At 38.7% G+C, this 26,292-nt stretch overlaps 1 protein-coding gene across 8 annotated transcripts in view; it reads right to left on the bottom strand.

Annotated features, from left to right (window-relative positions):
* LOC117432025 (eukaryotic translation initiation factor 4 gamma 3-like) overlaps positions 1–26,292 on the bottom strand; it is a 62,728-nt gene that overhangs the window by 35,449 nt on the left and 987 nt on the right. For 3 of the 8 annotated variants that reach the window (XM_059002724.1, XM_059002727.1, XM_059002728.1), the window contains exons 2-6: positions 10,670–10,769; positions 8,210–8,377; positions 5,938–6,027; positions 4,205–4,237; positions 1,619–1,639 (exon numbers count right to left, since the gene is read on the bottom strand). In XM_059002724.1, the coding sequence (XP_058858707.1) occupies positions 1,619–1,639; positions 4,205–4,237; positions 5,938–6,027; positions 8,210–8,377; positions 10,670–10,769 (412 nt within the window). The remainder of the gene's footprint in view (positions 1–1,618; positions 1,640–4,204; positions 4,238–5,937; positions 6,028–8,209; positions 8,378–10,669; positions 10,770–26,292) is intronic. The other 5 variants (XM_059002725.1, XM_059002730.1, XM_059002729.1 and 2 more) reach the window with 4 other exon arrangements.

Below are 26,292 nucleotides of genomic sequence, written 5' to 3'. Positions count from 1 at the left end.
ATAAATAGTGCTGTTGAGCTCATAGGGTTGACCCCTGAAATCATTGCTTTCTGTTCAGCTAAAACAAGGATCACATATACAAGGAATGCTTTTGATGCTACACATGCACATTGCTTTACAATTAGAAACAGATGAATCATGTCTGCAGTCTTCTCACTAGGGGGTTTCTTGCATCCACGAGCACTTAATGAAATGTAAAATACTCTCTTACAATAGTGACTGTAAGAACAACAGGAACTCTTTGAACTCAGAACAGATAATAGAACATAAACAAGAATGCTGAATAACAAAAAAATAAATAAATAAAAAATGTGTGTGTGTGCGCGCCATCTGCCACTGTAACACAGATATCCAAAAGGGATACACAGGTATTTCCCCAGAGTCAGCATGGTGGCAGGTTACACTGGTACAGTGAGTTAAAAGCAGCAAGTGAGCCAACAGACAATTATGGTTTCAAGTCAGGTAAATCTCTGGATCACCAGAAATGGGCACAGTCTTTAGACTATTGGATCAACTGGTAAAAAAGTTCTCCAAGGTACATTGACAACTTGTATGTACCGCGCTTACATTTTTACTTTGATCTCGTGAACAGCTTTTTAAAGAGTGATCAGACTTGGTTATGGCATTCTTTACCACGATGATCACAATCTGAGAATAACTGGAGGTACCTTTTCCTCTGTATGTCACACTTATTCCCATACAGTGGATGAAGGTCATAGTGATCAAATTATTTATTATTAGTGAAATCAAACCGCCGAACACTAAAAAAACAAAGAAATCACATTTTGGAGTTGTCATAGACACCCCACAGTAACAGGATTTTTTTAATATGATAACCATATTCGTCAATGGTTGCACTTGTCTATTTGGCCTTAGAGGAATGAAAATCAGGGTCAGTGTGTTAAAGCAGTATTACTCTTGACTAGCTTTAAGATGGGGTCACTGTGCTTAGCTAGTACACTGTGTGATTTAATGTCACTGGGGTCTACTCCATTGATCTAAAAAGTGTTACATTTGGTCACCATTTAGATATTTAAAACAATGTCCCTTTGGTGAAACAAATAAATTAGTTTAAAGTGATGTAAAAGGGGAACAATCCTATTTGAACGATGTAGTGAGCTGAAAAGCCCTCATTATGTTATGTCAAAGTTAACCATTAAAAATAAGTCTTTTAGAACCTAAGAAAGTTTGCATTGTCTAAATGCTGCATCATAAAGAGCTATATGTTTTACCAGTTTGCTGAAGCCTTCACAGGCTCAAAATGGGCTCGCTGATTTTCTAATTTCTGCTAGCCTTTCCAAAGCACTTTTAATACAAAAACAAACAGTGTAGAGTGTGTGGGATCAGAGAATTAGTAACACTAGGTAGTCAATGATTAGTGATAATGGGGGTCTGTGAAACTTCATAGCAGAATTAACTAGGCATTGAAATGCTAAACCTAATGTATACTTTATTAAATAAAGAACTAGGCCAAAACATAAAAAGGAGAGATAAGGAAGAGAGCAATACAAAAGAGACAAAAGAAGGAAAGACAAAACCCACTTGACCTCGGTCTCACCCACTAGAAAACAAGTCATCAATTAGGGCTCATGCCATGCATTCGAGGGACTTCATTTACCTGGATGGGTCTGAATCCTCCCTTGAATATTGAAGCAGGAAAAAGAGAGAAGCCAATAGAATACAATACTGATGAATGGGCAGGACAGATAGAGACAGACAGACAGACAGACAGAGCGGGCAGGCCCACGCCATGCATTCTGCCCTATAGTGCCATGCAATCACTGTTAAAAGAATAATTTAAATGCTGTTTTAATTTGAGATCCCCTTACTATTTCATGGTGTTTGCAATCATGCCGAGTGGTTATGTTGCTCCAATATTAAGTTGTTATTATTTTTCAACTTGCTTTGAGCTTGGCTTCCTCACTGCTTCCTTTAAGCACAAGGTTTCCAGAAAGATCCAAGAGCACAGACTACGAAACTTCTGCATACCATATTTTTAAATATTAAACAGTACAGCAGAAAAATAACCTGATGCTATACCTCTGAGGTTTCCGACAGAAAAAACACACACTTGTATTCTGGTTTCTGATTCACGTGTACCTCATGACAATGCAAAGTAAAGGGCTTCAGACAGGCCTCTTCAGACCTCTATTGTGATGCTTAGGAGTGCACGGCTGAATAGCTCCAAAAATATATATAAAAAAAAATTCCATAGCAACACCACCAATCATATCTCTCAAGTGTGGGTGAAATTTTCTTTTTTAAAGCTTTTTTAATGAAACAAAAAAAGACAGTAGGTGTAGAGAGCAAGTGTGACTGAAACCATATTTGAATTCCTGGAACCTTCTTTTTAATGTGAAAAATGTGTTTGACTACATTATATAAAACAAGTCTCTAAATTCTGTTGAATGATTCATGATGTGAGTGTGCTGTAGTGTTCTGGCAGTACTGGCACCCTCATGAGAAACAAACAACTTTATTTTTCTTTATGTATCTGCAACAGCACAAACCATATGCTGTGCCCGTGTTTCAGAGATGGATAGCTTACAAGGGCAGGACAGTAGATCCTCTCAAAATCGCAACTGCTTACAAATAATTAAAAAGGTATATAATGAAAAATTACTGTACATACAGACATGTATAATAGAGAGATGAGATAAGGTGCCTGCCACAAAAAGTCAGATCAACAATTCCAATTCAGAGGGTCTAAAAGAGTCCTTTTTAGTTTTATAAGAAGATTCTTGCATACTGTACATTAAAAAAGACTCAAATAAGTGAATCTACATTTACGGTTAAATAAGCCAAACCAACCGATAGTTGGGTCTTTATAAGGGTTAGAAACCACACTAGTCCTGAACTCAGGACTCCCTTTGTTTAGGTATATATCTGGAGTGACAACGTGCCAAGAATTTGAGCACACTAAATCTACTCTGAAATGATTGAATGTATAACTAGCATAATTAAAGTCTCACCCGAGTCTGTCGGTTTACTATTAGGAGTTGTTCATGCAGCTATACAGGATAAATACGCTATTTGATTGGGGGTCTGATTTTCCAAACTCCTGCTCCCTGATTGTGTAAATAATATACTTTACTAAGGGTAGTTATAAAACCCAGGAGTTTCTTATCCTGCTTTATGCATTAGCTTGAGCGTTTTTAGGATATTAACATGCGTTTGTTGTGATCATGAAGGTGGCAAGCCTAATAACGTACAAGAACACACCTCGCATCACAAACAGTATACACTTGCATTAAGAATTCAGCCCCCCTCAGCCCTAGTGAACAGCTTCAGCTGTAAAAAATATTCCCCTCTGTCTCTAACCGACTGATCTAACAGACTCATTAGTAGTGTTTTTTACAGGCTTGGCAGAGGAATGAATAAGAAATCATATTTTTAAAACCCAATCATTGCCATTCACATCAAATTACACTCAGTATTAAATAAAACTACGGTAAAGCTATTTTGGGGGTTACAGAGCATATGTTAATTATGCATTGTGTTTGTGTGTGAATGGCAGATTGAACCACCACAGCTATTTACAAAACCTGGAATGGCTTAAACTGCTATGCAAAAAAAAAAAAATAGGATGAAAACCAATTCTAATGATTGCAACAGATCTGATTAACCATGAGGCTAAATTAAACCCCAAAGGATCTGCAAAGCCCCAAAACAATCAGATTCTAAATTGAAATAGAAACCACTTTCTACACGATATACCTTGTTTTTCTTTCTTATGACAATGGTATTGTTACACCTAAAACCACAAAGAACAGCCTGTAGCACTGGGAGGCTTATTTCCATCCCTTAAGTATACACAAGCAAGTTATGTGTGTGCACAGGCAGTAGATTATATTCATTTTCCAAAAAGGTTGTAAACTTTAAAACCCTTTACTGCATGACTTTTTCTAAATACCAAAATATTGAGATATCCCTTTGAACATAATTTGCAAAATAGGTGGAGCGAGTTGCCCTGTAAACAGACTGGCTCACATTTTGGAAGGGTGTTGGTATATACCATTATCAAAACAGAAACACAATATTAAGTGTAAAACAGTGACTAGAATGATGCATCCTTTTTTTCAGTGCTCTATGCAGTAAAGGGTTTTAAGCAACTCTACACAGCAAAAGCTACTAGTATGTGTGGTTTTCAGGCCCTGGCCATGAAATACAATCTGCGTGACGGAAATGAAGGTGTTAACGTTACCTGATGGTGGGCAGGACGAGGTCCCGCTGCAAACTGGAAGATAATTCAGAGACAAAGCAAAAAAAAAAAAAACACAACATTAGAAAGATACAATACACAGACATAATAGCGAAGATCTGCCAAAAACATGGCTAGGATAGCTTGTGCTGCTTATGAATCTGGACATATCTCAAGCATCAGCATCCTCTTGTTACCTAAACATACTCCATAATTCAAGGAGTGCTGCGACTTCACTAACACGAGTCTATGACGACAACCAAGACTTAATCCACTGATTTCGAGTGGTATATATCAAAATATATATTTTTTTAAAGTAGTTCATGAAATATACATAGAATTATACACATTTGTGAATCACTGAATCTGAAGGGAAGCACTGCACTGTACTTCGCTGTATAACCACAGTAGGCTTATTAACTTGCTTAACATCGCTGCTCTTAATGTCACCCTCCGCTTATTATAACCACATTGAAATGTCCGGGCCAGAATACAACAAGACACCAAGGCGACAAGCTCCTGATGACATCACTTCTGTTTCTATCACACTCCAGTTAATATGACTCACTTATCAGTCTTACAACAACTGATTTCCACTGCTCTTAATATACCTGGGAAATAAAAATACCAGACTTAAAGGTTTACTTGTAAGGAAGTTGCAGTACGGTATTGAAATATCCCAGCTAGTATGCACCAGTTATCTCCATATTCCACATTACGTTTTTTCCAGAATTCATAGATTTGCAATATGTTTTTTTTTATTCCGTCACTTAATTATGAAGCCAGTAAAATACTTTACAGATGTTATCCAGCCAGGTCCCATCTGAGGCTACAGGCCTTTCATGGATCACTTACTGGGACAGCCAAACATTCACAGAGCAAAACAACAAACAAGCTGTTTACCACTTCAGAGAACAGGCCTGGCTCCTAATCATTTTAGTAACACATTTCAGCAAGCTACAGCACAGTGACCAGCATGACCCACACATACCATTATGTTGAGTAATGTAGGTTATCTAGATTGTATGAGCCGGCTTCTTTTTTTAATCCCTACATGTTTTATAAATTGATCTTTTTCATACTTTTGTTTTGAGTTTAGTATACAGAACAAAACTGTAAGTATGGCTATAACATACAAATGATAGATTGATAGATTATACATCTCTAATAATAAAACATATCTAAATAAACAAGACAGTAACATATTAGCATTACTGTAACTAAAAAAATCATTGTAATTTATTCCCCAATGGAACCCTTTTTTGTAGGTGTTTATTTAGTGAGGGTTTGTGTACATCTGAAGCACCAACTTTGGTTTAATTTTCATTATTATTTAGATAAAAACCTGACAAGTTTTAAACAAATGTCAAGTCTTTCAGCATTTTTCCTTAGAATAACCAATTAGCGCTAAATAGTTTGTGTCTTAATGAAAAATAATGTACATATCAGTTATTGTATTTCTTGCTCTTATTGTATTACTTGTATTGTAACACTTGAAATGTATTTGCTTACGATTGTAAGTCGCCCTGGATAAGGGCGTCTGCTAAGAAATAAATAATAATAATAATAATAATAATAATAATAATCACTGGTCCTATGCTAAACCTGTACACAGGCACCAGTTCAAGTAAAACACTAACAGCTCTTCTGTCCAATATGTTTGAGATTACTGTTCCCCCACAAAAAGCATGAAGCCCTAATGCTGTGGAAAGCGGACAGTCTCTGCGGTTACTTACCGGGCGGCTCTGTGGTTGTGCATTCATTGGCTGCTGGGGAAGGTAAACAGGAGGAGCGGCTGCTGCATTCTGCCCAGAGGTGTACGGAGACTGAAGAGTGAGAGAGAGAGAGACAGGAGGGAGAGGATGGGTTTAACACGACACTGTTACAAGTTCACCTCTTCATCACAGGTTTATTCTCAAATACACTTTATCCTCCAAGCTCAGGCACATTCAGCAATCACTCCCGGCCCTCATCCGGCAAGAATGAGGCCCTAGGCTGGGTTGTGCTGTAATGCTAATGAGTTCACTGTCTTTATTGCCATGGCGACTGTTTCAAACGTTTACGGAAGTCGAGGGTTTTTTCTCCTGGGCCTGCTATCTAGATTGGGTGCTGAGTGGCGAGGTCATTTAGGTTTTGCTTCCTCAGGCTGCAAGAGCAGTTTGAGGTGCAGTGATACCGGGAGGGACTATTTATAGCTAGGTACAGTTGCTGAGGCTGACGTAGGCGGCTATGCTGCTCCTCCGCTGGCTGTGGCGGGGAACGCCGAGCCCTTTAATCAGATCAAACGTGCTACAGCTGAGTTACCCTCAGACAACTGGTCAATTATAGAAAGAAAAACAACACACACTCACACATTGAGAGACAGATGAAAATACATTCAAAAGAGACCAACAATGATAAACATACACATACATGTTCAGACAAAACACAAAATAGTATTGAAACTAAAATTCAAATTTATATATATTAGACACACACACTGTCTGCCCCACTTCATCAGGACCTGTCGCCGAGATTGGGCATTGCCCTGATCTAAACATGCAAACAAGGTTGATCATGTGATGTGGCAGGTGATCCACGCAGCACTATAAACCTGTAGGAGCAGCACCACTGCAAACATTCTGCCAGAAATGGAGAGGCAAAGATCTAGCAGAACTTGAAGGGGGCATGATAGTGGGGCACGACAAACAGGTGCAACAGTAACAGGGCCAGTCATGTTGATGAGATGCTCCTAGTATTAGGTATAGGTCCTATTAAAAGTACCCAGGCAGTGTAAATAGGGACAGATTCAGTGGAAAGTAACATGACGTTCCCTCATCAAAAAAATAGGCAGTCATCAACATACCAGCCTCTAACCAAGCAAACTATTGCAAACACACAGAACAGGTCTGTGGAAATCCACCCAGTTCAGCCTACTGCTAAATCTTCTCTTGATCAGATTCTGAAGATGATTAATTGCTGGAAAAGATCCAGGCAACCAAGAAGGGAAAGGGGTTTAGAGCTGTAACAGCCATTGCTTCTCAGAAGCAGCACCAGTCCCTTATTGTTTTGCGATTGATCGTTTTGTTTCCCAGACTTCATTTATCATGCTTGTACAAAACAAAACTATCAACAGCAAAACAACTGAAAGGGAGAAATATATATATATATATATATATATATATATATATATATATATATATATATATAAATTTCAACCAGTTAATAGAATATTTAGTATGGTACTGTAGGCTTGGGACAATAGTTGTTTTTTGGGATATTACAAATCATTTGTTTACTCTTGATTATTTATTGTAATGAAACATGACTATGAACAATTCTAACAGTCATCTCCAGCTGTAAAGGATCAGAGCCACTGCTATCAAGATGTTTTGTCCCTCTCTCTTCCTATGGTCAACATGTGAGCATTAAGAAAGTGGTGCCACGTAATCAAACTGGCCTCTATTGTGGGACGGAACAGTGGTATGTTTTTTTGTTTTTGTTTGCATGTTTGTTTTTAAAGAAAAGCTAAGAATCAAAAAGCAGAAAAAGACTGCGAGAGAGGAAGAATTACTGACTAGGAAGAAACAATTGCTGAGAGTTAAAACATGATTTAAGATAATAATTATCATTTTTAGATGACAATTAAAATCAATTATTGCCCAACCCTACAGAATGAACCTGATTGCTGGTACATGGTCATTTCTGTAACCCATTCAAAAACATTACAAAATAGTTGTGTACACTTTTAAAACACAAACCGTCACTATTACCCCCTAAATATAAGTGAATCAAATTTCTCATCCATAACTAAAACTAAAAGTCGAAAACTTTGTTTTCTTTAATTTTACAGAGTTACTTGACCCAATCAATTGAGCAAACCACTATACAGAAAGCAGCAAGGGTTTTATAAGCATGGAGGAAAAGAATATAACAAGTATAGATAGTGATACATCCATAGACTGACAGTGATGAGTTAAACGCAGACCGACACACAGGAAAATCACAGTGACACACGAACGCACTCACCCCTCCGACTGACTCCCAGCCCTTAATGCAGCGATATAGGTGTGCTGTGGATACTGATACCTGAGAGAGTCCTGGAGTGGAGGTGTGGCCTGAGGGGGTGGCCGCTAGACTAGGGTGTCCCTTGTTGAGTTCGTGTGCTGCGTAGGGAGGTGCAGGCTGCCTGGGTACCTGAACCACACAGAGAGATACACACACAGACAGTGATGAAAACTGTTCCCTGAAAAAGGTCAGGCTAGTGCTACATACAGTAAAGAATTCTGCCTCTCTTCAGTTTTGCATGTAGTATGAGATATGATAAATATTAGGATATTATTTTAGGAGTGTTCTCACATAGCTCTATGTGTAGTGCATCATTTCTTCTTAATCAACATGTTAAATTTAAGCCCTGACTCTCAAATAAACTGTGCCTTTAGCAGTTTGCACAGCTCGGACTACTGGGTGTATGTGACCCAGTTTCCCCTGGATTAGACGGTTAATCTCTCTTCATTTCTGGAGTCCTTTCTGTTGTTTTGACAGCTCTTCATTTTTATCAGGGGGTGGTTGCTCAGGTCAGATTCATGCCTGGTTTACGGGATTCTTTGTGAATCATTTGGAGTCGTCTTATATATCAAGGACCAAATCCCTTCTCAAATTTGATTATCAATAAAAAGGTAGTTAGGATATGAAGTTAACCTGTACATTTACAAAATAAGTAAATGGTAATAATACATAATTATGCTTTCTCTATTGTTTGTTAAAGCCTTAATATTGTGTTTTTAGCTACTTATCATGTTTAAGATGAAATAACCTGCCAGTGTAGCAAACACAACTGCTGTAAAACCTCACCAAAAATAAACATGCTGTACAGTTTGCTGTCTGTTCCCATTTTCTAAGCTGGTTTAATTAATTAACTGCTATGGCTAAGGACTGTCACAAAAATAAATGTATGAGTGGAACGCTGTCCTCCAGGAAATCTGTGAAAATGAGATGCAAATTTTAAAGCCCTTGGCCAGCTTAATCTTTCTAAATAAATACGTTAATCAATTAACAAATCTAACGGCCCTGCAAAACTGATGCAACAAAGCACACTTGTGCAAAGTGCGTTAATGAACGCCTGACAAGATGCAGCAAACATGTGGATGTTGTAACAGATCCACCTCCCTGAAAAATGTCAAAACAGTAGAACAGGTTTATTAAAACCCTAGCACTGCGTTTCCACTATGGGTAGCAGAAAAGAGAGCTACAGTAATTAAACTAGGTCTCTTTGTATACCAAGGCTGTGAAAAACAAACAGTCCGTAGTGCATTTCTCTCTGTTACAATGGAAAACCTTATTTGAATGATAGAAAAGTTGCAGGTATTTAGATCCTCTGCAACAAATAAAACAAATTACTGGAAAGCAATTACAGAATGGTACATCACACCGAAACTGGCTCACATTCAAGCTCTAAGGGCAAAATAGCAGCCCAGCAATGGGGATCAAGGCTTACTCCTGGGAATCCTGGTGGTGTGAAAATCACTTCACTTGACACGTTTCACAGATCAGTGAAACTTGTTAGGGAGGTAGCAACCATGGGTCAGAGAATGATCACAGAACAGTACATAGTTAATGCACAATATATTTTTGTTTGTTTGTTACAGAAATAAACATGCTTATTTACTTAAAAAGGCCCTGTCTCCACGCCAGGGTGGATTTGTAAAGAGGGTTACGACATGAAGGATAACCCTTTGAACAAGGATGAACATGCCGGCAGTAAAGATATTTACTGAACCCTTTTGATGATACACGGGTATTGGCATTTTCCAAGATGAACAACGGATGAAGGCACTGGATGTTTTTCTTCTTTACAGTACCTTACCCACATCCGGTACTGTTTCAAATCATGGTGAGGCACTCAAAAGAGCTACATCTGCAGTATTATATGTATTGCTGAGAGATGAGTGAATACACCACTTGCTGGGAAAATGACATGCAGGCAGTTTTCAATCAAAAGAAAGATAAGATTCTAATAAACCAATGCAGCTCCATAGTGTCCAGTACTTTGTTCTCAGAATGTTGGCAAGTACTGTATGAGAAGTTTTGATTTAGTATTCTGAAGTTAATGGATGCATTTTCAAAACACTTACCCCAGATTTGATCATCCTGGTGTACAATATCTTCTATACTATACATAGTAGACCCTGATATTGTTGCGATACAGCCATCTGAAATTTATTTGCATCAGATAGTGTGTCAGGTGGCTTGTATTAGATTTGTATTAGATGGAAATGACATCTTACACTCTTAGATTAGCTATACTGTTAAATTATTCTTATTAAAGTACTTATTATAAATATAGCTCAGCCATTTTAACCCAGATCACCAGCAAGCACACTGGTAGGTACTCACTCTGACCTCTCTGAGTCGATATCAGCTTGTATCATACAGCAGCCAGTAAGATATTCTGTATATTTATTAAAGATGATATAGGCAAACACTTACACCGAACACAGCAGCTACTGTGGCCTGCGTAGGGAAGATCCGATCTTCAAGTGTTTGTTGACCTCTGGGGATCCTGAAGCGCGACACATTAAGGAAAACTCTGGCAAAGCGTCAATTTAAGGCAAAACATTTGAAGATGGTGGTACTGCAGCTGGAGCAGCAATCTAAACAAGGTTAAAGCAATTAATGCACTTTCAAACACTGTAATATAAAAAGGTCATTTTATTTTCAGGTGTTTTTTTTTTTTTTTTGACCCATTTAAAACACCTCTCAAAAATAAATTAATTTACCAATATGCCAATAATTTAAAAAAAAAGCATTTTCATGATATATTATGACCTTGTTCTGGTACCATCTGGCATAATCATTAATTTAAAATGTAGAAGTATCTCAGCAGTTTTCCAATCTCTCCACTATATTCCCCCAATATACACATAAAATGAAAATAATAATAATAAAAAAAAATCCCAAATCCTAACTTGCACTAAAATGTATACTACAGTACATTCCCTCATCAACATTTATAGGAAGGACTGGGCTAGAGATGAAGTGTTATTTATTATTATTATTATTATTATTATTATTTATTTCTTAGCAGACGCCCTTATCCAGGGCGACTTACAACTGTTACAAGATATGGCAAATTACAATGGCAAATTATTTCACATTATACAGATATCACATTATTTTACATACAATTACCCATTTATACAGTTGGGTTTTTACTGAAGCAATCTAGGTAAAGTACCTTGCTCAAGGGTACAACAGCAGTGTCCCCCACTGGGGATTGAACCCACAACCCTCTGGTCAAGAGTCCAGAGCCCTAACCACTACTCCACACTGCTGCCCTAATCCAATAAGAGGACTCCTAGTTTGATAGGTTTAAATCAGCACAGTTTACTGTTACGCAGTCGGCCAAGGAATGCTGCTCTCCACAAATCTCTCCTAATCAGGGTTTCCCAACACCAGGCTTACAAATCCAACTAATAAACTAAGCTGTTATGACGGGTGCTGCTGGAATCCGAAAGCAGTCAATCTGATCCCTGCCCAGGGCACCATGAACAATATAGAGCAACAGGGATACTGGGAACCTGGCTACCTACACCAGGAGTTAGGAGCTAGGATTGAATGAGGACTCCAGTAGGGGGTGTATTATCAATTATTTTACATTTCCCGAAGAGGGAAGCTAACTGTGAACTACAATGGCAAGCTGTCAGTGACTCTGCATGTTCCCCAGTGGAATGTACTGTTGAACAGGTTTATGTTTTGCAGATAATTTAAGACTGTAATACAAAACACATGCAAAACTTTAACAACTACAAAACTCACACAGCTTTAAAATTGTAAGTATCGTAAACGGAGCATGCTACAGCATTCTGAACTTTAATGCCCCTGAACTAAACGTGCCACTAAAATCAGTGTGGTGCCAGAGAGAAGTCATGTGAGTTAAAGGAAACGGATGGTCTCCCTTTCATCCCAGTCGCTGTTTCAGTAAGGCAGACTGGAGGTGCAGTCCCTGTCTGGGCTTGCGGCAGGAGCCTTGAACAGCAACAAAACAAAATACTTCAAAAACAGCAGCCGCTTGCAACTACAATTACAGCACAGCAGTCACTGCTGCAATCTGCTGTCAAGTAAAAACAACTACAATGTTATTTTAGGTATACCCCGTGTAATGCTAGCACTGTTAACAGCAGCAGTAAATGGCTAAATGCAATCATGCAATTGGAGATTCTTATGATATTTAGCCTGAAAACAAGTGTGTAAAAGAGTTGCGACTATTGGTTGCTACTTTGTATAATAATTAGCTGGTAAATGCTGACCATTGTTTAGAGTGTGTTTGTAGTTTCTAACAGTCTTTGGTTGTAATAAAAAAGTACTGGTTCTTGCTCTGGCTAGACAGCATAAAAACTGATTAGAGACGGCTTGATGGTTTTATACCTTGACATAGAGTATGTGTTTACTTGCAACTAGACTCTGCCAACTAGAGATGTCATGAACTTTATGGCTTCAGTTAATGACCTACTCCAGTGTCTATGCTAACACTCTTGTGATAAGTGTGATCAGAGAAGATTTTATTCCCAGCACCAAGTCACTCAATAATATTGTTAAACAAACGTAATTCTGAAATACTGGACTGGGTGCCGCTACGACTTAACACTGCCAGCCCCCTGATCACGCATAACTCATTAAAGTAATACTAAGAGAAATGTGTTTCGATGAGAAGTCTTTTGAGCCATCCAAGAGACTTCTTAATCAAAATGTTTCCCAGTTCTAAGATGTACTGCTCAAACGGGGTAGAAAATAACAAGGGCAACATTTATAACATTTATATTATACAAATACCTTACCAAAGCAAAGCACATCAGCAAGCAGGCTGTGGTCCCGCATAGCAATCCAGTCAGTCTGGCTGCATACACCCAGCACCAGGACACATCACACTCACGTAACCCCCTGACCTGCAATACTGTTTCACAGAGGTCTGTCCAGAAACAAGCATCAATACAACGTCACTCACCAACACCTCCAGCATCCACTTTAACGCAACACGCTCTGTACAGATTGGTAAACACTCCAAAAGGACTCAAACACGAGGCTTGTCACTTGATCTACTTTTATAATCTAGACAGCATCATTGCAGCTGTAGATCATTCAAATAGAAATCACATCTGATTTCATTAGTTGCATCATCATAATGCACCTCAATGTCCTGTACAGCTCCTTCATGGATGGTGTCATTCAATTTGGGGAGGAATGTTTTTTATACAGCCTTCTTGGGATCATTTAAGGTTAATGATGTGCTTGTTTTGCCCCCCCCCCCCTTCGGGAAAAGGGTCGAGTTTCTAACTCTGAGGCCTCACTGGCTCCCAGTTTGTCAGCTCTAACCACTAGGCCACACTGCCTCCTAGTCTCTCAGCCCTTATCACTGGGCTACACTGCCTCGCAGTCCCTCAGCTATCACCACCATACTGCCTCCTAATTCCTAGCTCTAACCACAAGGCCAAACTGCCCCCCCAAGTCCCTTAGCTCTAACCATTAGGCCACACTGCTTCCCAGTACCTCAGCTTAGACCACTAGAAGCCATGCTCAAATCCTGTCAGTCCTCCTCAGCTCCACTCGTCCCAGAGTGCTTATCACTGTGCAACATTCGAGCTCTCTCTCTGTAATCACCCCACCAGGACAAATCTCCTCTTCCAACTTCCCCTACAGAAACAATAATGTACAGTTTTGAGGTTTCCCTCTCTCTGACAAGCATCCTCTGTGGCTAATGGAGGTGAAAAAGGAACCTTGTCTGAATGCAAAGCTGTGGAGACGCTTCTCCTATTGCGGCGGCTGGTGGAGCAGAATCTTGACTGTCACCCGCAGCCTTGGGCACTACAATCACAGCTTTGTTATCTGGTAAAGCCCAACCCCCTTCCCCCTTCCCCTTGATACAAACAGCTGAGTCTTACAATAACTATACACTGTGCAAGAAGAAAACAAAGACCCAAAACCTGGGGGCTTCTGGAGTCATCTATGTGTTATTTATGCATGTTTCATTCATAACCCAATTACATTGTGTACCTGTAGATTTCTCTTTCTTGAACAAGTTGAGGTAACGTAATGTACTTTTGTATGGAGAGTTTGGCGCTTCATCTATTTATTATAGGCAGGGTTCCTGGTTTTTAGTGATGTAATAAATCTCCTCCTAGCGGCTGATGAGTTAATAACATTGACATCAGCATTAGACCCGTACTTTCCTCTTGACTGCAGAGCTTGCTCTTTAGTTGAATGGTAAGACGTTCAACTCCAAACCGTATAATTGGTGGTTCGCGTCTAGCCCTTGTTTTTCCATTCAATTCAATGGGCTAAGATGCCAATTGATTACACCGATAAAGCCTGATTCCTCAAATGGATTGATTGTATTTCACCCGAATAAGGTGTCAAAATTGAGCTACAGTATTAACCCGACAGATCCCTTCCTTAATGTTTTAAAATGTTTATTTTCTAATGATCTGAAGTTATTTTTCTGTTATTTAAATGGAAGTATAGCTTCTTATGTTTCATGGTTGAGTGTTAAAATGTTTTTTTTTTTAAAAACAGAACCCAATGTTCCCCCCCCCATTTCTGTGTGCGTGTCTGTCTGTATATAAAGTTGATTAAAAATCTACATTTTTAACACAGAATCTGCAGCAAGACGTGTACTGTTCTGTACATGGATTGAGATGTTTTGATGGCACAACAGGGACATCAATTTAACAAGTACAAAAAAAAAAAAAGAGAGACTTCAAGTCCGTGCCAGACTGACAGTGATGTTGACAATGCACTGCACTAAAGAAAAACAGCAAGGTATAGCAAGGAGCAGCTGAGCTGTCCACACTAGCTAATCTCTCTGCGTGTGGTCTAGGAGTGTCCAGTACCATAATTTACGCATCAACAATTACTGTATTTTCAGCACCTGTGTCTCCAGGCAGCTGTCCCTTGTTCCTACTGTACATCTGCTGCAAAAGCAATAAAACAAAATACAAATGTACATATCCTGACACGGTTACCAATACAAAATTAGAGCTATCAGTAACATGAAAAAATAGATTGCCACGGCCTACATCCACCATATGCAGATGTAAAGATCTAGGTTGGATGGCTGTATGACACACAGACTACCTCTTTATATCCCCAGATATTCCCTCCTCTCTTTAACAAGTTCTATTGTATCACACCTCACTGTTCTTTAGATACTGCACATGTACAAATGCATGTTAAACATACAGACAAAAAACAGACATGCACCCTCTATATATCCCCCCAGATTCTGATACACTGAAAACTTCCTTTAGCTTTTATCACAATTGGTTTTCTAGATATAAAACTGTGTGACTTGCGTATCCCAATCGGCAGGATTATGCATCCCAAGCTGGGGATAAGAAATAAGTAACAGGCATGCAAGACAATATGGGTAGGATATCTAGAATTCTATTAAATAGTGGTGTATATTATGCCTTATATTTAGTTTACAAAACAATACAGCTTTTAAATATACATTTAACCCCAAAAAATGATGCTACAATAGTTTATTTTATCATATACATCCAATACAAACTACTAAAACAGCAACTCAAATATTAGAAGCTTCTAAAGCTTTAATTCTTTCAAATACCTTTTTTCAAAATAAAAACACAGATCATTGGTTAAGAAAAAGCCTGGGATTAATAAAACATCATGCCAACAAAGGATATCGCTGAACTTAATTTTTGTACAGTTCTGTGAGAAATCATGCACAAATCATAGCTAGCACAAATCAGGATACTTCAGGTAAATCCATTGATGTGGGCTGTGGATAGAACCATAAGCCTACTGAAACAAGACAAATGCACAGCCCCTTTGCTATTGGGAGGCACTGGAATAGAAAGCAAGCCACTGTAAATCAGGTTCTGAACAAAAAAAATTAATATGTACCACTTCAAAGAACATCAGCATGCAACTAGACAGCATGTAGCCTTGTCGGTTTCCAACGGCCAAAAGCAGCCAACAATAATATGGCGTACAGTTCAAAAATCTGAAAAACCTGCTGCAGCTTCTTGACCAGCCTCTAAATATTCTCTCCAAGCAGACTCTGTAGCAGGGCGTTGCTGGCGCTGCTACTGCAGGAGCAGAGAATGCTCATGGAGTATCAATGCTGCCTTTGGAAATCTGCAGCATCAGACTGCTTTACGCAGCAAGCTGGGAATTATTGGGGAGGCTAGGAGCACCTCTTCCATCCCCACATCTTCGGATTTGAACAAAGGAGTCAGGGTTTACGCTCCATTTCCTAAACGCTTAAACTTTAGTATTAAACACATTTTTACACTAATATATTGGGAATGCTTATAACCAGCCATCATAAGAAGCCTCCCATCACTATTTTACTGTGATGTATTTGTGTCAGAACGTATGTGTACAGCATTTAATTGTATATGGAAGACTATGAAGAAATAATGAATATGAAATAAATTGGCCTACATTGTGCAGTTACTACTGTGTAGATACTGTGGTAAGACCTATATTTGACTTGCATACACTTTTAGTTAAAACATTTAACACTTTATCAGGAGTTCACTAAAACCCCATCAAATGACCTATTAAAAGAAAGGGTTGAAACACTCTTCTGTACAGTAAGCCTGTGTGTTATTTATTTCAGACCGCACTGATGATTCCTTCGCATGATATCTTTTTGAGCCAGTAATTTTTTTGTCTATAGAACATGGTCGTTTTTGTCACCAAATACATTTCAAGCAGCATTTGCTCAAATATTCTAATACTTGTCCCAGCGCTATATTCAAACCCCCTTCAGAAAGCTGTTCCCCCTCTAGGACATTGTGCCATATACTTGGACCAACCTCCTAAGCTCTGGCAATTTCTAGTGAGCGCTGCCTTAAAACAACCCCCAAATCAATCCGATTTTTATTACTTTGACACCAACAAATGCTGTCTCTACCATTTTAAAGCTGCTTTTACATTGACATTTACTGTACTTAAGTGGGATTTCAAACACTGCAACAATTTGAAATCAATAAAAATAGAAAAATATATATATTAATGCTCAATGAAGTCCATAGTGATGGAAATAAGACTCCTATTGCATAGCAGTTTCCCCCCATTCCATGTTTTAAAATGAGCTTGATTAGTACCAGTGTACAGGTAAAAAGCACATATGCGTTTGTGACAGAAATACAATGATTCTTGGTTGTAAATCTCCCTCCTGACCTGTGAGGGCGCTAAGCAGCGAAAACAGAGTTCTTTGGACGGGCTGGTCTGACTCTTCTTTCCCAGGGTCGGGAAGTCGGCCAGTCTGGATGAATGCGAGACTCCGGTGCAAGAACGCATTGACCTGGAAGGGAAACAATGTGGCAGCCGCAGATTGGAGAGGCGGTTTCACTCGTTGACCAAGGGGTCATGTGTGATGACATAAAAGGGGGCAGAGAATCGCAATCTGTTCCTTCGTTTGGTTTGAATTTTTAAACTGTAAGGACCTGAGAGAGACCCAGTGAGAAAAGTACTGTGAGTGTTTTGTTTTAGTTTGTCTATAATTGTTTGTTTGTAATTATTAGACGGCTATCACGTTCCGGAGCTGTTGCCAAGGGCCAGCACAAAACCCAGAACAGCACTTCACTTTTGTCACGAAAAAACTTGTATCACCCACCACGAGCACTACAGCACACACCCAGGACTGGTGATCATGTTTGTACATTGTGGGAAAGATACGTGTGTTTATTATTTGGGAATGTAACCCGTTTATTTACTTCCAGTGCATTACACATTGTTGTGTATTGCCTGGAGTTATTGTTTGGTCACCAGACCGGGATTAATCAATAAAACCTGTTTCCAACTTGATTAAATTTCTCTGTTTGTTCATTGCACACTGCATCACTCCTGCACCTGTACACAATCAGCCACTTTGCCACATGATTTATTAAAGGCCTAGTAAAACCAGGAATGGATCAAACTGCTATGCAATGGCTTATTTCCATCCCTGAGTAGACCTTTTAATTGAAAAATACTACTCTTCATGCATGTTTTACAACATTATTTGATTTAAGTTTTACAACACTATTATGGAAGTGCTAGTAGGGGTAGCAGCCCAGTGTGTGAAACAACAGGCAATGGAAGGGTTAAAAATGGCTGCAGTAACTGTATGTCTCAGCTCGCTATGAGATAAAGTTGCTGCTTGAGTCTCAGGCAGCCGCCCATTGTTGATAGTCTGTCGAACGCACCACCTCTGAATTCAGCCCTGAATGCTAAGCAGCATCGGCATTGTCTGGGGAGCAAAAAGCCAGCCACATACATCGTTCGCAGCCATGGCAACTAGGAAATCGAGATTCCCCACCCCCCTCCCCTCCCCTCCTCAGACAGAGAGAAGATTCCTCCTGGCTGGGAATTCCATCCACAGGGAAATCTGATGTTGAAACCTAATTTTATAAAGATAACCGGAAACCAAGGTTGACAGAAATTACAGTGGGTCTGTAGCCAAGCCCAACAGACAGGAAAATGTATTTCAGTTTCTTTACAGATTTTTTAATGTGTGGTATTACGATCAAAAGTGTGTTACAAGCACACAATGCTGCTATCACAATAGGCAATTCACGTCAATTCGCCCAAAATATTCAAAATAATTATTTGAAACTGATTTCAAAAGGTTCACATTACAGTAGACATTGGAGTCATTTTTCTGAATATTCAACACCAAATAGTAATATCTCATTTTGAACTGCTTTGATTTAAACGGTTTCAAACTTTGTCTAACCACCAAATACACCAGTTTGGACAAATTATTTTGTACTAGAACAAGTACAGTACAATCCCATCCTGGAAGCCTAATCATTTAAAGATTTAAAAGACTGCAGGCTAGGCTGTTCTCGTCTTCATGCAAGCCATTCGAAAAGGCTATGGGCAGCCTAACAAAATGCTCTTTGTGCAAAAGTGGTCTTTAGGGGACCCTGGAATGCAATCACATCTGAGCACAGAACACATTCCAACAATCATATACAGTTCATATATTCACGTGCACTATACAGCAAGGCACTGGAACAAAATACAATGAGCAAAACAAAAAGCACAACAGATTATTCATCTTTACGTTTAATCAGATTCATTGCATTTTGACTAAACCTTCCGACAAAGACAATACATTTTTGAACTCGTAAACAGACAATGGGATACTTAAATAAAATAAATAAATAAAACACCTTGAGTCAAACTACACATACCATTCAATGCAAATAAATCTGAGACTGTTTTCCCCAAAGGCTCTACAATAGAACACAGAAGAGAATTGTCAGAAGCTTGTTTTGTTGTTTTTTTGTAAACTCCTTATTGTCACCAGACACTCTTGAACTTCTACTTGAGTTCAAGAGTAGTCTGTGTTACTCCTGGTATGTCTGTGCAGGTTCAGAGCACACACACACACACACTGTAAAATGTGCAGATTAGCATTTCCCAAACCTGTAAGTGATACTTGAAAACCAAATAATGCATCCGAGTGCTAAATGTTGAAACGAGGGTAAGCAAACACCTTTCCAACATTCGTGTTCTCTGTACACTACAGATGATAAATTGCTCTGGGGGTGTAGAATAAGTACATATAAACATGTGTTCTGTTAAAGGAGTTGATGCCAATCGGATATAATACCGGTGGAAATGTTGGATGACATATACTGGAAGTTAATTAGCTGACAGATGTCAAAAATGTTTTTTATCTTTTGAATTTTGCTGTATGTTCTATGTACAGGATGACGACATCTATATACAAGATAAAACGCACTGGAATCCTAAACGGTGATGGTTTGTTTTCTCATACAAGAGTGTGATACTAGCCTACTTCTAGGATATGTCCTTGAATGAAGCATGCTTTAAAAAAACAACTATTTAAACTGAAAATAAACTTACTGCAATTATACAAAACATATCAATGTTTTATATACTGTATATAATATACTGCCGCTTTGTGTTAGGTAAATAATAGCCAATAATACCAGCAGTAAAACGTTTTTAAAATTCATTTAGACTGAGGAGAGCACAGCCAGTAATAAACCAAGTGACAATCATAACTATTTATAGGAAAGATGTGACTGATTATATATATTGTGTATATATATATAAAATCTCAAGACAAATAAGTGTGATCCCAGAAGTGCTGCTTTATTTACTGTGCTTTGATAGTGTGATAATGAACAGCTGTTGCATACAGAGAAATGGAGATGCCAGTTGCTGTAAAACATAACAAGAATTTCCGCATGGACAGTAAGAGTGGTAGTTTTTCTTCCTTTTTCACATCCCTCAGACTTACTAGAGAGTTATTTGTGTTCTATAACCAGATGAGTAATGCTCAGCACCAGTTGGTTCAGTTGGGCAGCAATTAATTAATTCCTGGCTCCCTGGTGATGGAGTAATTAAATGATAAAACCGAATGCCAGCAGCAGGCTTGGGTAACGCTGCTACCCAAATCTGGAACACATTAGATTGCTAAGCCTCCAGCAATACTTGGAGGCTATCTCTATCTGCCAAGCTTGTCAACAGTGCCTGAACAGGAAGGAAATTACCTGAAATGCTAAAGGACACACAATGTGCGGCTTCTGTTGCAGAGAGCAGGACACTGTCTATTGCAGGCAAAAAAATCAACATTGTACATGGCACAGACCACACTGACAAACAGAAAACACAGAATTACTAGTACCCCAATATAAAGACTACCTTACTAAGACCATTCTGTGTCCATCCCTTTCAAATTGGTGACATCTCCTTTTATTAGGGCAAGCTCTGTGTAGCTTTATTTTGTCCATTCAGTGGTCACAATAGAGGGATTCCACTGTATTAGAAACCAATTCAGTACCATCAGCCAATCAGAAGCCCACTAGAGCTGGAAGCTATCAGACAGTAGATGCCCACTGGAATGTCAAAGCATCAACTGTGAGCCACACTTAAAATCAATCCACGCAAGTGCTAGCTTTTTCATTCTGACTTGCCTTAATGAAAGGCTAGTTCACATCTACTGGGCAGCAACTAAATAAAGACATAATTAGTCGAAATGTATTTCATTATCCACCAAAACCAGCCAATGCAATACAATATAATTTGCTTATTTAGTGCTCTTCATGCAGCTTTCAGATGACTTCTAAGAACTACCAAAAGTTCAGCATTCACTGATCTCAAGGTGCAACAAGGAGCATAAGGCACCAATAGTTCCTGTAAATATAAAGGCCAATCAATATTCTGCACTGACAAAAGCAACTAATTCTGTACCCACAACTGCTGAATAAGCCAATCACAGCCTGACGGCTTGACTGGAGCACAGCATCTTTGAACAACAACTGTCTGAGACATGGACAATTCAGTAATATTGCTCCATTCAGATAAACTATAAGCAATTCTGACAATTAAGAAGTTATTTGTACTTGTCAGTTCAGGACGCATAACTCCAGTCGTGGTCAACTAACACATGGTAAAGCCTTCAAATCGGCAGGCACTATCGCTGAAGTATGTACAATCAAATGGACTACAGTACTCAAAATACTATGCGAACTAATACTATAAAACTATATATATATATATATATAAATGAATAACCTTGACAAGTCGCAATGTGCTGTTGCTACAGAAAAATCAGTTGGTTTTTGCACAAAGTAAAATGCAGCAGTTCACAGAATGTGTGCTGCTGTAGGCTAACAATTAGCAAAACTCTATCAAATACAGGGTGTTCTGCCTTTAAAATTGCTCTACAATGGGAATATACTTTACTGTTTAAAGGATCTTTCAAATTCCTATACAGTGCAATGTTGTTTGGAATTCACTATGTTTGCAAAGTCCTCTGGATTAGTACAGCAAAATGTACTTCATAGTATGACATCTCACAATATTAATGAAAATTGAACGATTGCATTCAATAACATGAAACCTGTATCCTTTAAAGCAAAATAAATAAAATTAAACAGTACAAGCATTCTATTTTAAAAAAAACGTAAGTCAAGAAGATGAAATAGGGCTGATCAAGCAGGGGGAGGGGAAATTTCAATGGGGAATCTGTTAATCAAAAATCACCCCATGTCACTGCAACATTACACACTGATGAAATGAAAAATAAATGGCGAACACATTTCCCTGTTATACTTACCATCAACATTTACAGAAGCACTGTATGTGTCTAATATACAGTAGCGATCTCAGGTAACGCAGGCAGGCGCACCACACAGGGTGAGGCAATCCAGACACAGGCGGAGGGCGGGCGCGAACGGCTCTTTTGTACAGCGGTATCGGCACCATGCTTTAGTACGAGAGGTCCCGGGTTTGCGCCCGCTCTCCACCTGTGTGTGGACTGCCTCGCCCTGTGCGATGCGCCTGCCTGAGTTAACCGAGAATGCTACAACGCGTTTTACTGAATGTTAATACATTTATGGCATGTTCAAAGCATGTCCTCTCATGCTGCTTGAATAAAGCCATAAAACAGGGAAATAATGCAGGTCATACAGCACTGTATGTTTAAACTAAATCCAGTCCCTTGGTCTGCTGAGCAGAATGTTATTGCTATACAGCAGGAAGGAAATAAAGGTCGAGCAATCTTGTACACACATATTACTGTAAACTATCCTCGGAGGGGAATCCCAACTAAGCAGTGGAAACTGACTTGCAGTTAATTGGAGGAAAAGTCCACCTAGTACCAGCTAAGGAAATAGCCTCATACTTTAACATGGGAAGAAGTGGACAATTCACAGCTGAAGTTCCATGGAAAGGGATTTGTTTTTTCACTCACAACTGTCTCTGTGGTAAACTGACCCACTTACATTTTCTTAACCTCTATGTTGCCAATTAAAAAAAAAAATGCTCTTGGCTGCACCAGTTAGTTCACGCACTGGGGTGTTGAGTTTTATATTCTGGCCTTCCAACTGTGTATCCAAAGTTTCATCCAAGAACGCAGTGCAGGCCTGAAAGTTTTATTTACATTATTTTCCAGTAACAGTTTTACAGTATCTAGTTATTTTGTGGTTTGCCCTAGTATTGGTACAGTCAGTAGATGTCCCAAGCCTCAACAGCAGTGGCTTATTATCTGTCACGTTATAAAATACAGGGAAGTGGGCGTTACTGATTTTTACGATCGACCACTTTGCAAACGCAGCGTGGTATTTTTACAGTAGTAGCACCTCTGGTCTTTGACACAAGGAAATAGCAGTGATTGAGTGCAGGTGAATCAGAGGGACACCTAATGTTGTAGCCAGTCATTAACTGGACAGTTTAAGGCTGACATCACATAATTGATTTAAAGTTATGTTTTTTTTTATGTCCCCCATATTTAGCCATGGTGGTAAAGATAGCAGGCTACTCCAAAAAATTATCGAAGTGTAGAGGCTTTGTATGTGGGTATCAACCGATTTTTAATATTTTTATATATTAATGCAAATCGAAGTTAACACGAGAAAAAAATATTTTAACTCCAGTAGAGAATGCTACAAAAATCATGCTGTGCATTATACAATCCTGCTATATTTCACACCAAATACATATTTTTCCTTTGTGTGTTGACCACATTTTGCCATAGTTTCACTTCCTACATTATCAGAAAGCAGAACATGAAAGTCCAGTTTATATTAACCTAGTTTTAAATGTAGAGAAACAAGTTTTCTCGCCCCTTGAAACTCACCTACCTGTATGCAAACTAAATAGGAATACAGGTTTATAAATATGCAATAACATTTCTTCATACAGAAAATATAACAGGAATAGCTAAACAAACCAGTAACTTAGCATTCCCTGTAGCTAAGCCTCATAATTATACAATGCTCCAGTTGATAACCCACAGCATGTAGGAACAGTATTTTCCATGGCTGCTGTATATTCCAAAACATATTCTGCACCTTATTCTCCCACATCTGAATGCCATCATTCCAGCATTCCTGTGTAACACAACCGCCAATGGAAATCAAGCAAAACTGTTTTTTTTTTTTTCTGCTGCACTATATTAAGTCATAGTTATATTTTACTCTTAATCAAACCTTATCTCTAGACCAAAGGAGGGTGCCTTTAAATGCCACAAAATTGTTAAAGAACTATTTATTTGCACACCAGTATTCTGTGGATTTTTAACACCATATATCTTTTGCTGCACATAAAGCTTACTACTGACAGATTTGTATAAAATGATGGGGCCCCCTGTCGAACACAGAGGAGCTTATCTGTGGAATGTCACAGCCGGTTATTTAATGATATAAAATGAATTCAGGTCTGGGATCTCTGGAAGATGGTGGTAAAAGAATCAGTAAGACGTTGGTTTCTAAACTTCCTACAGCTATGCCTTCCTGCACAGCGGATTTATTTTTTTTTTTTAACCGATGCAACTGTATAATTTGGTATGAATCTCACGCAGCCATGTGCAATGCAAAAGCATTTTTGGAAGGACTGTGAGCTACTATCTACTGTACTGCACGGGGTCTATTATTTTAACCCTTTATCTCTGTATTAACCCTGCTTTCTTCTTTTAATTAGTGCTCTATTCAACAGAAACGCAGAGGAAGCAAGTCAGTGACAGTTCACCTTCTGCAGTATTAAGATTCACCATGGCTTTGAGAATTTAAATAGAAAGACCTGTGATGAAACACAGTGATCTGGAAAGTGGATAGAGGACACCTCCCCTACATCCCATTGCTGTGGATATGTCTCTCCAGCAGGTTTACCAAACAGTAGAGCCCTGCTTCTAGCTTGTTTTACAGTTTGGGGAATGAGGTACACCATGGAAGGTGCTTTCCTGAGGTCCCACAGTATGGCATCTGAACCCCCAATCTACCGGCTCTTAGACCTTTGCACTAACCATTAACCCATCTCCCCTTAAAGCAGTGTTAATACTCCTCTTTGGCTGTGTAGAATGAATTGGGTATCCTCCTTAACTCGGAAACCGATTCCACTAGGCAGATGGTGCTCCAGTAGAACAAACGTTTTATTGCACAGGTCTACTGTATATTGAACTAGGTGTAGCAATCATCCATGTGTATGCAAATTAGCTTGTAATTGCTTCTGATTGCTCTTTCAATTTGAAAACAGTGAAGACTAGATCCCAATTTTCCATGGAGCTCCTTCATGCCACTACAATATGTGCTGTGATTCGCTTTGAGAGAAAAAAACACTAATATACCCTGCTGCTTCAATGTGCTCACAAAACACACCTTCATCCCTCAGTAATCAAAGTTTGTATAGATTGAGCAGTCCCTGGTTCATCAAAGTGTCCAAAATGCTAGTCTCAAGAACTTTTGACAATCATTTTTATACATAATCAAGCATGTTAATCCCTCATTCTAGAAAACAGGAGAATGTTTTTCTGCATTTTTTTCATCTCACGTTTGCATCTGGGCTCATGGAGTTCAGAATAATTGCTTAATGAAGGGTTCACGCCTTGGGTTCATTGAGTGCATAGATGTCAAAGTAGGTCACCACTGTTGCTATAGCTATCCATGTTTAAATTGCAGTGCATTAGCCAATTCAATATACCGTATACCATGTAATTACACAAAGTCTATACAAGACAGTGATAAACACAAAGTAATAGTAAGCATTATTATAATCTTTGATTAAGAACAAATGGAAGTACAGAACAAAATATAACTTCCCCTAAAATATTGTAAGTCAGGGTGAGAGCAGAGATTTTAAAATAACTTTTTTTGTAAAGCTTCACTCTTCGTGTCCTCAGCTATACCCACCAGGCCACTCCTGTGAGCCCCCGCCCAAATAATTCTCATCTCAGCATTCTCGAACCCATGACTAACGTAATCCCTATTAAATACCGGTTTATTTCAAATATTTAATTAATATAAAACAATATATCTATCTTAAACAAACCCTTCCAAAATACCTTAACAGGTGGTTATTTTAAAATCACAACTGAACGAACAAAATAATTGTGGTTTAGCACCTGCTGTTGACCAATGTAAACAAACATGCATTTGTTTAAGTAAATATTTATTTTATAGGCAATTGCACATATAACGTTAAAATGTAAATGCAATTTCTCGAGTCCTCCCAACTCGAAATATGATTTTCTCATCCATAATATAGTCCTTAAAAATACTATAATCATATAGGCATATCTTTACACTTCAATTAACACAAAACGCTATCAGGGCCCAACAGTACAG

Source organism: Acipenser ruthenus, chromosome 27 (assembly GCF_902713425.1).
Source record: "Acipenser ruthenus chromosome 27, fAciRut3.2 maternal haplotype, whole genome shotgun sequence".
Taxonomy (NCBI): Eukaryota; Metazoa; Chordata; class Actinopteri; order Acipenseriformes; family Acipenseridae; genus Acipenser; species Acipenser ruthenus.
The sequence above is the reverse complement of the archived record's forward strand: the minus strand, read 5'-3'. Positions and strand labels throughout refer to the sequence as shown.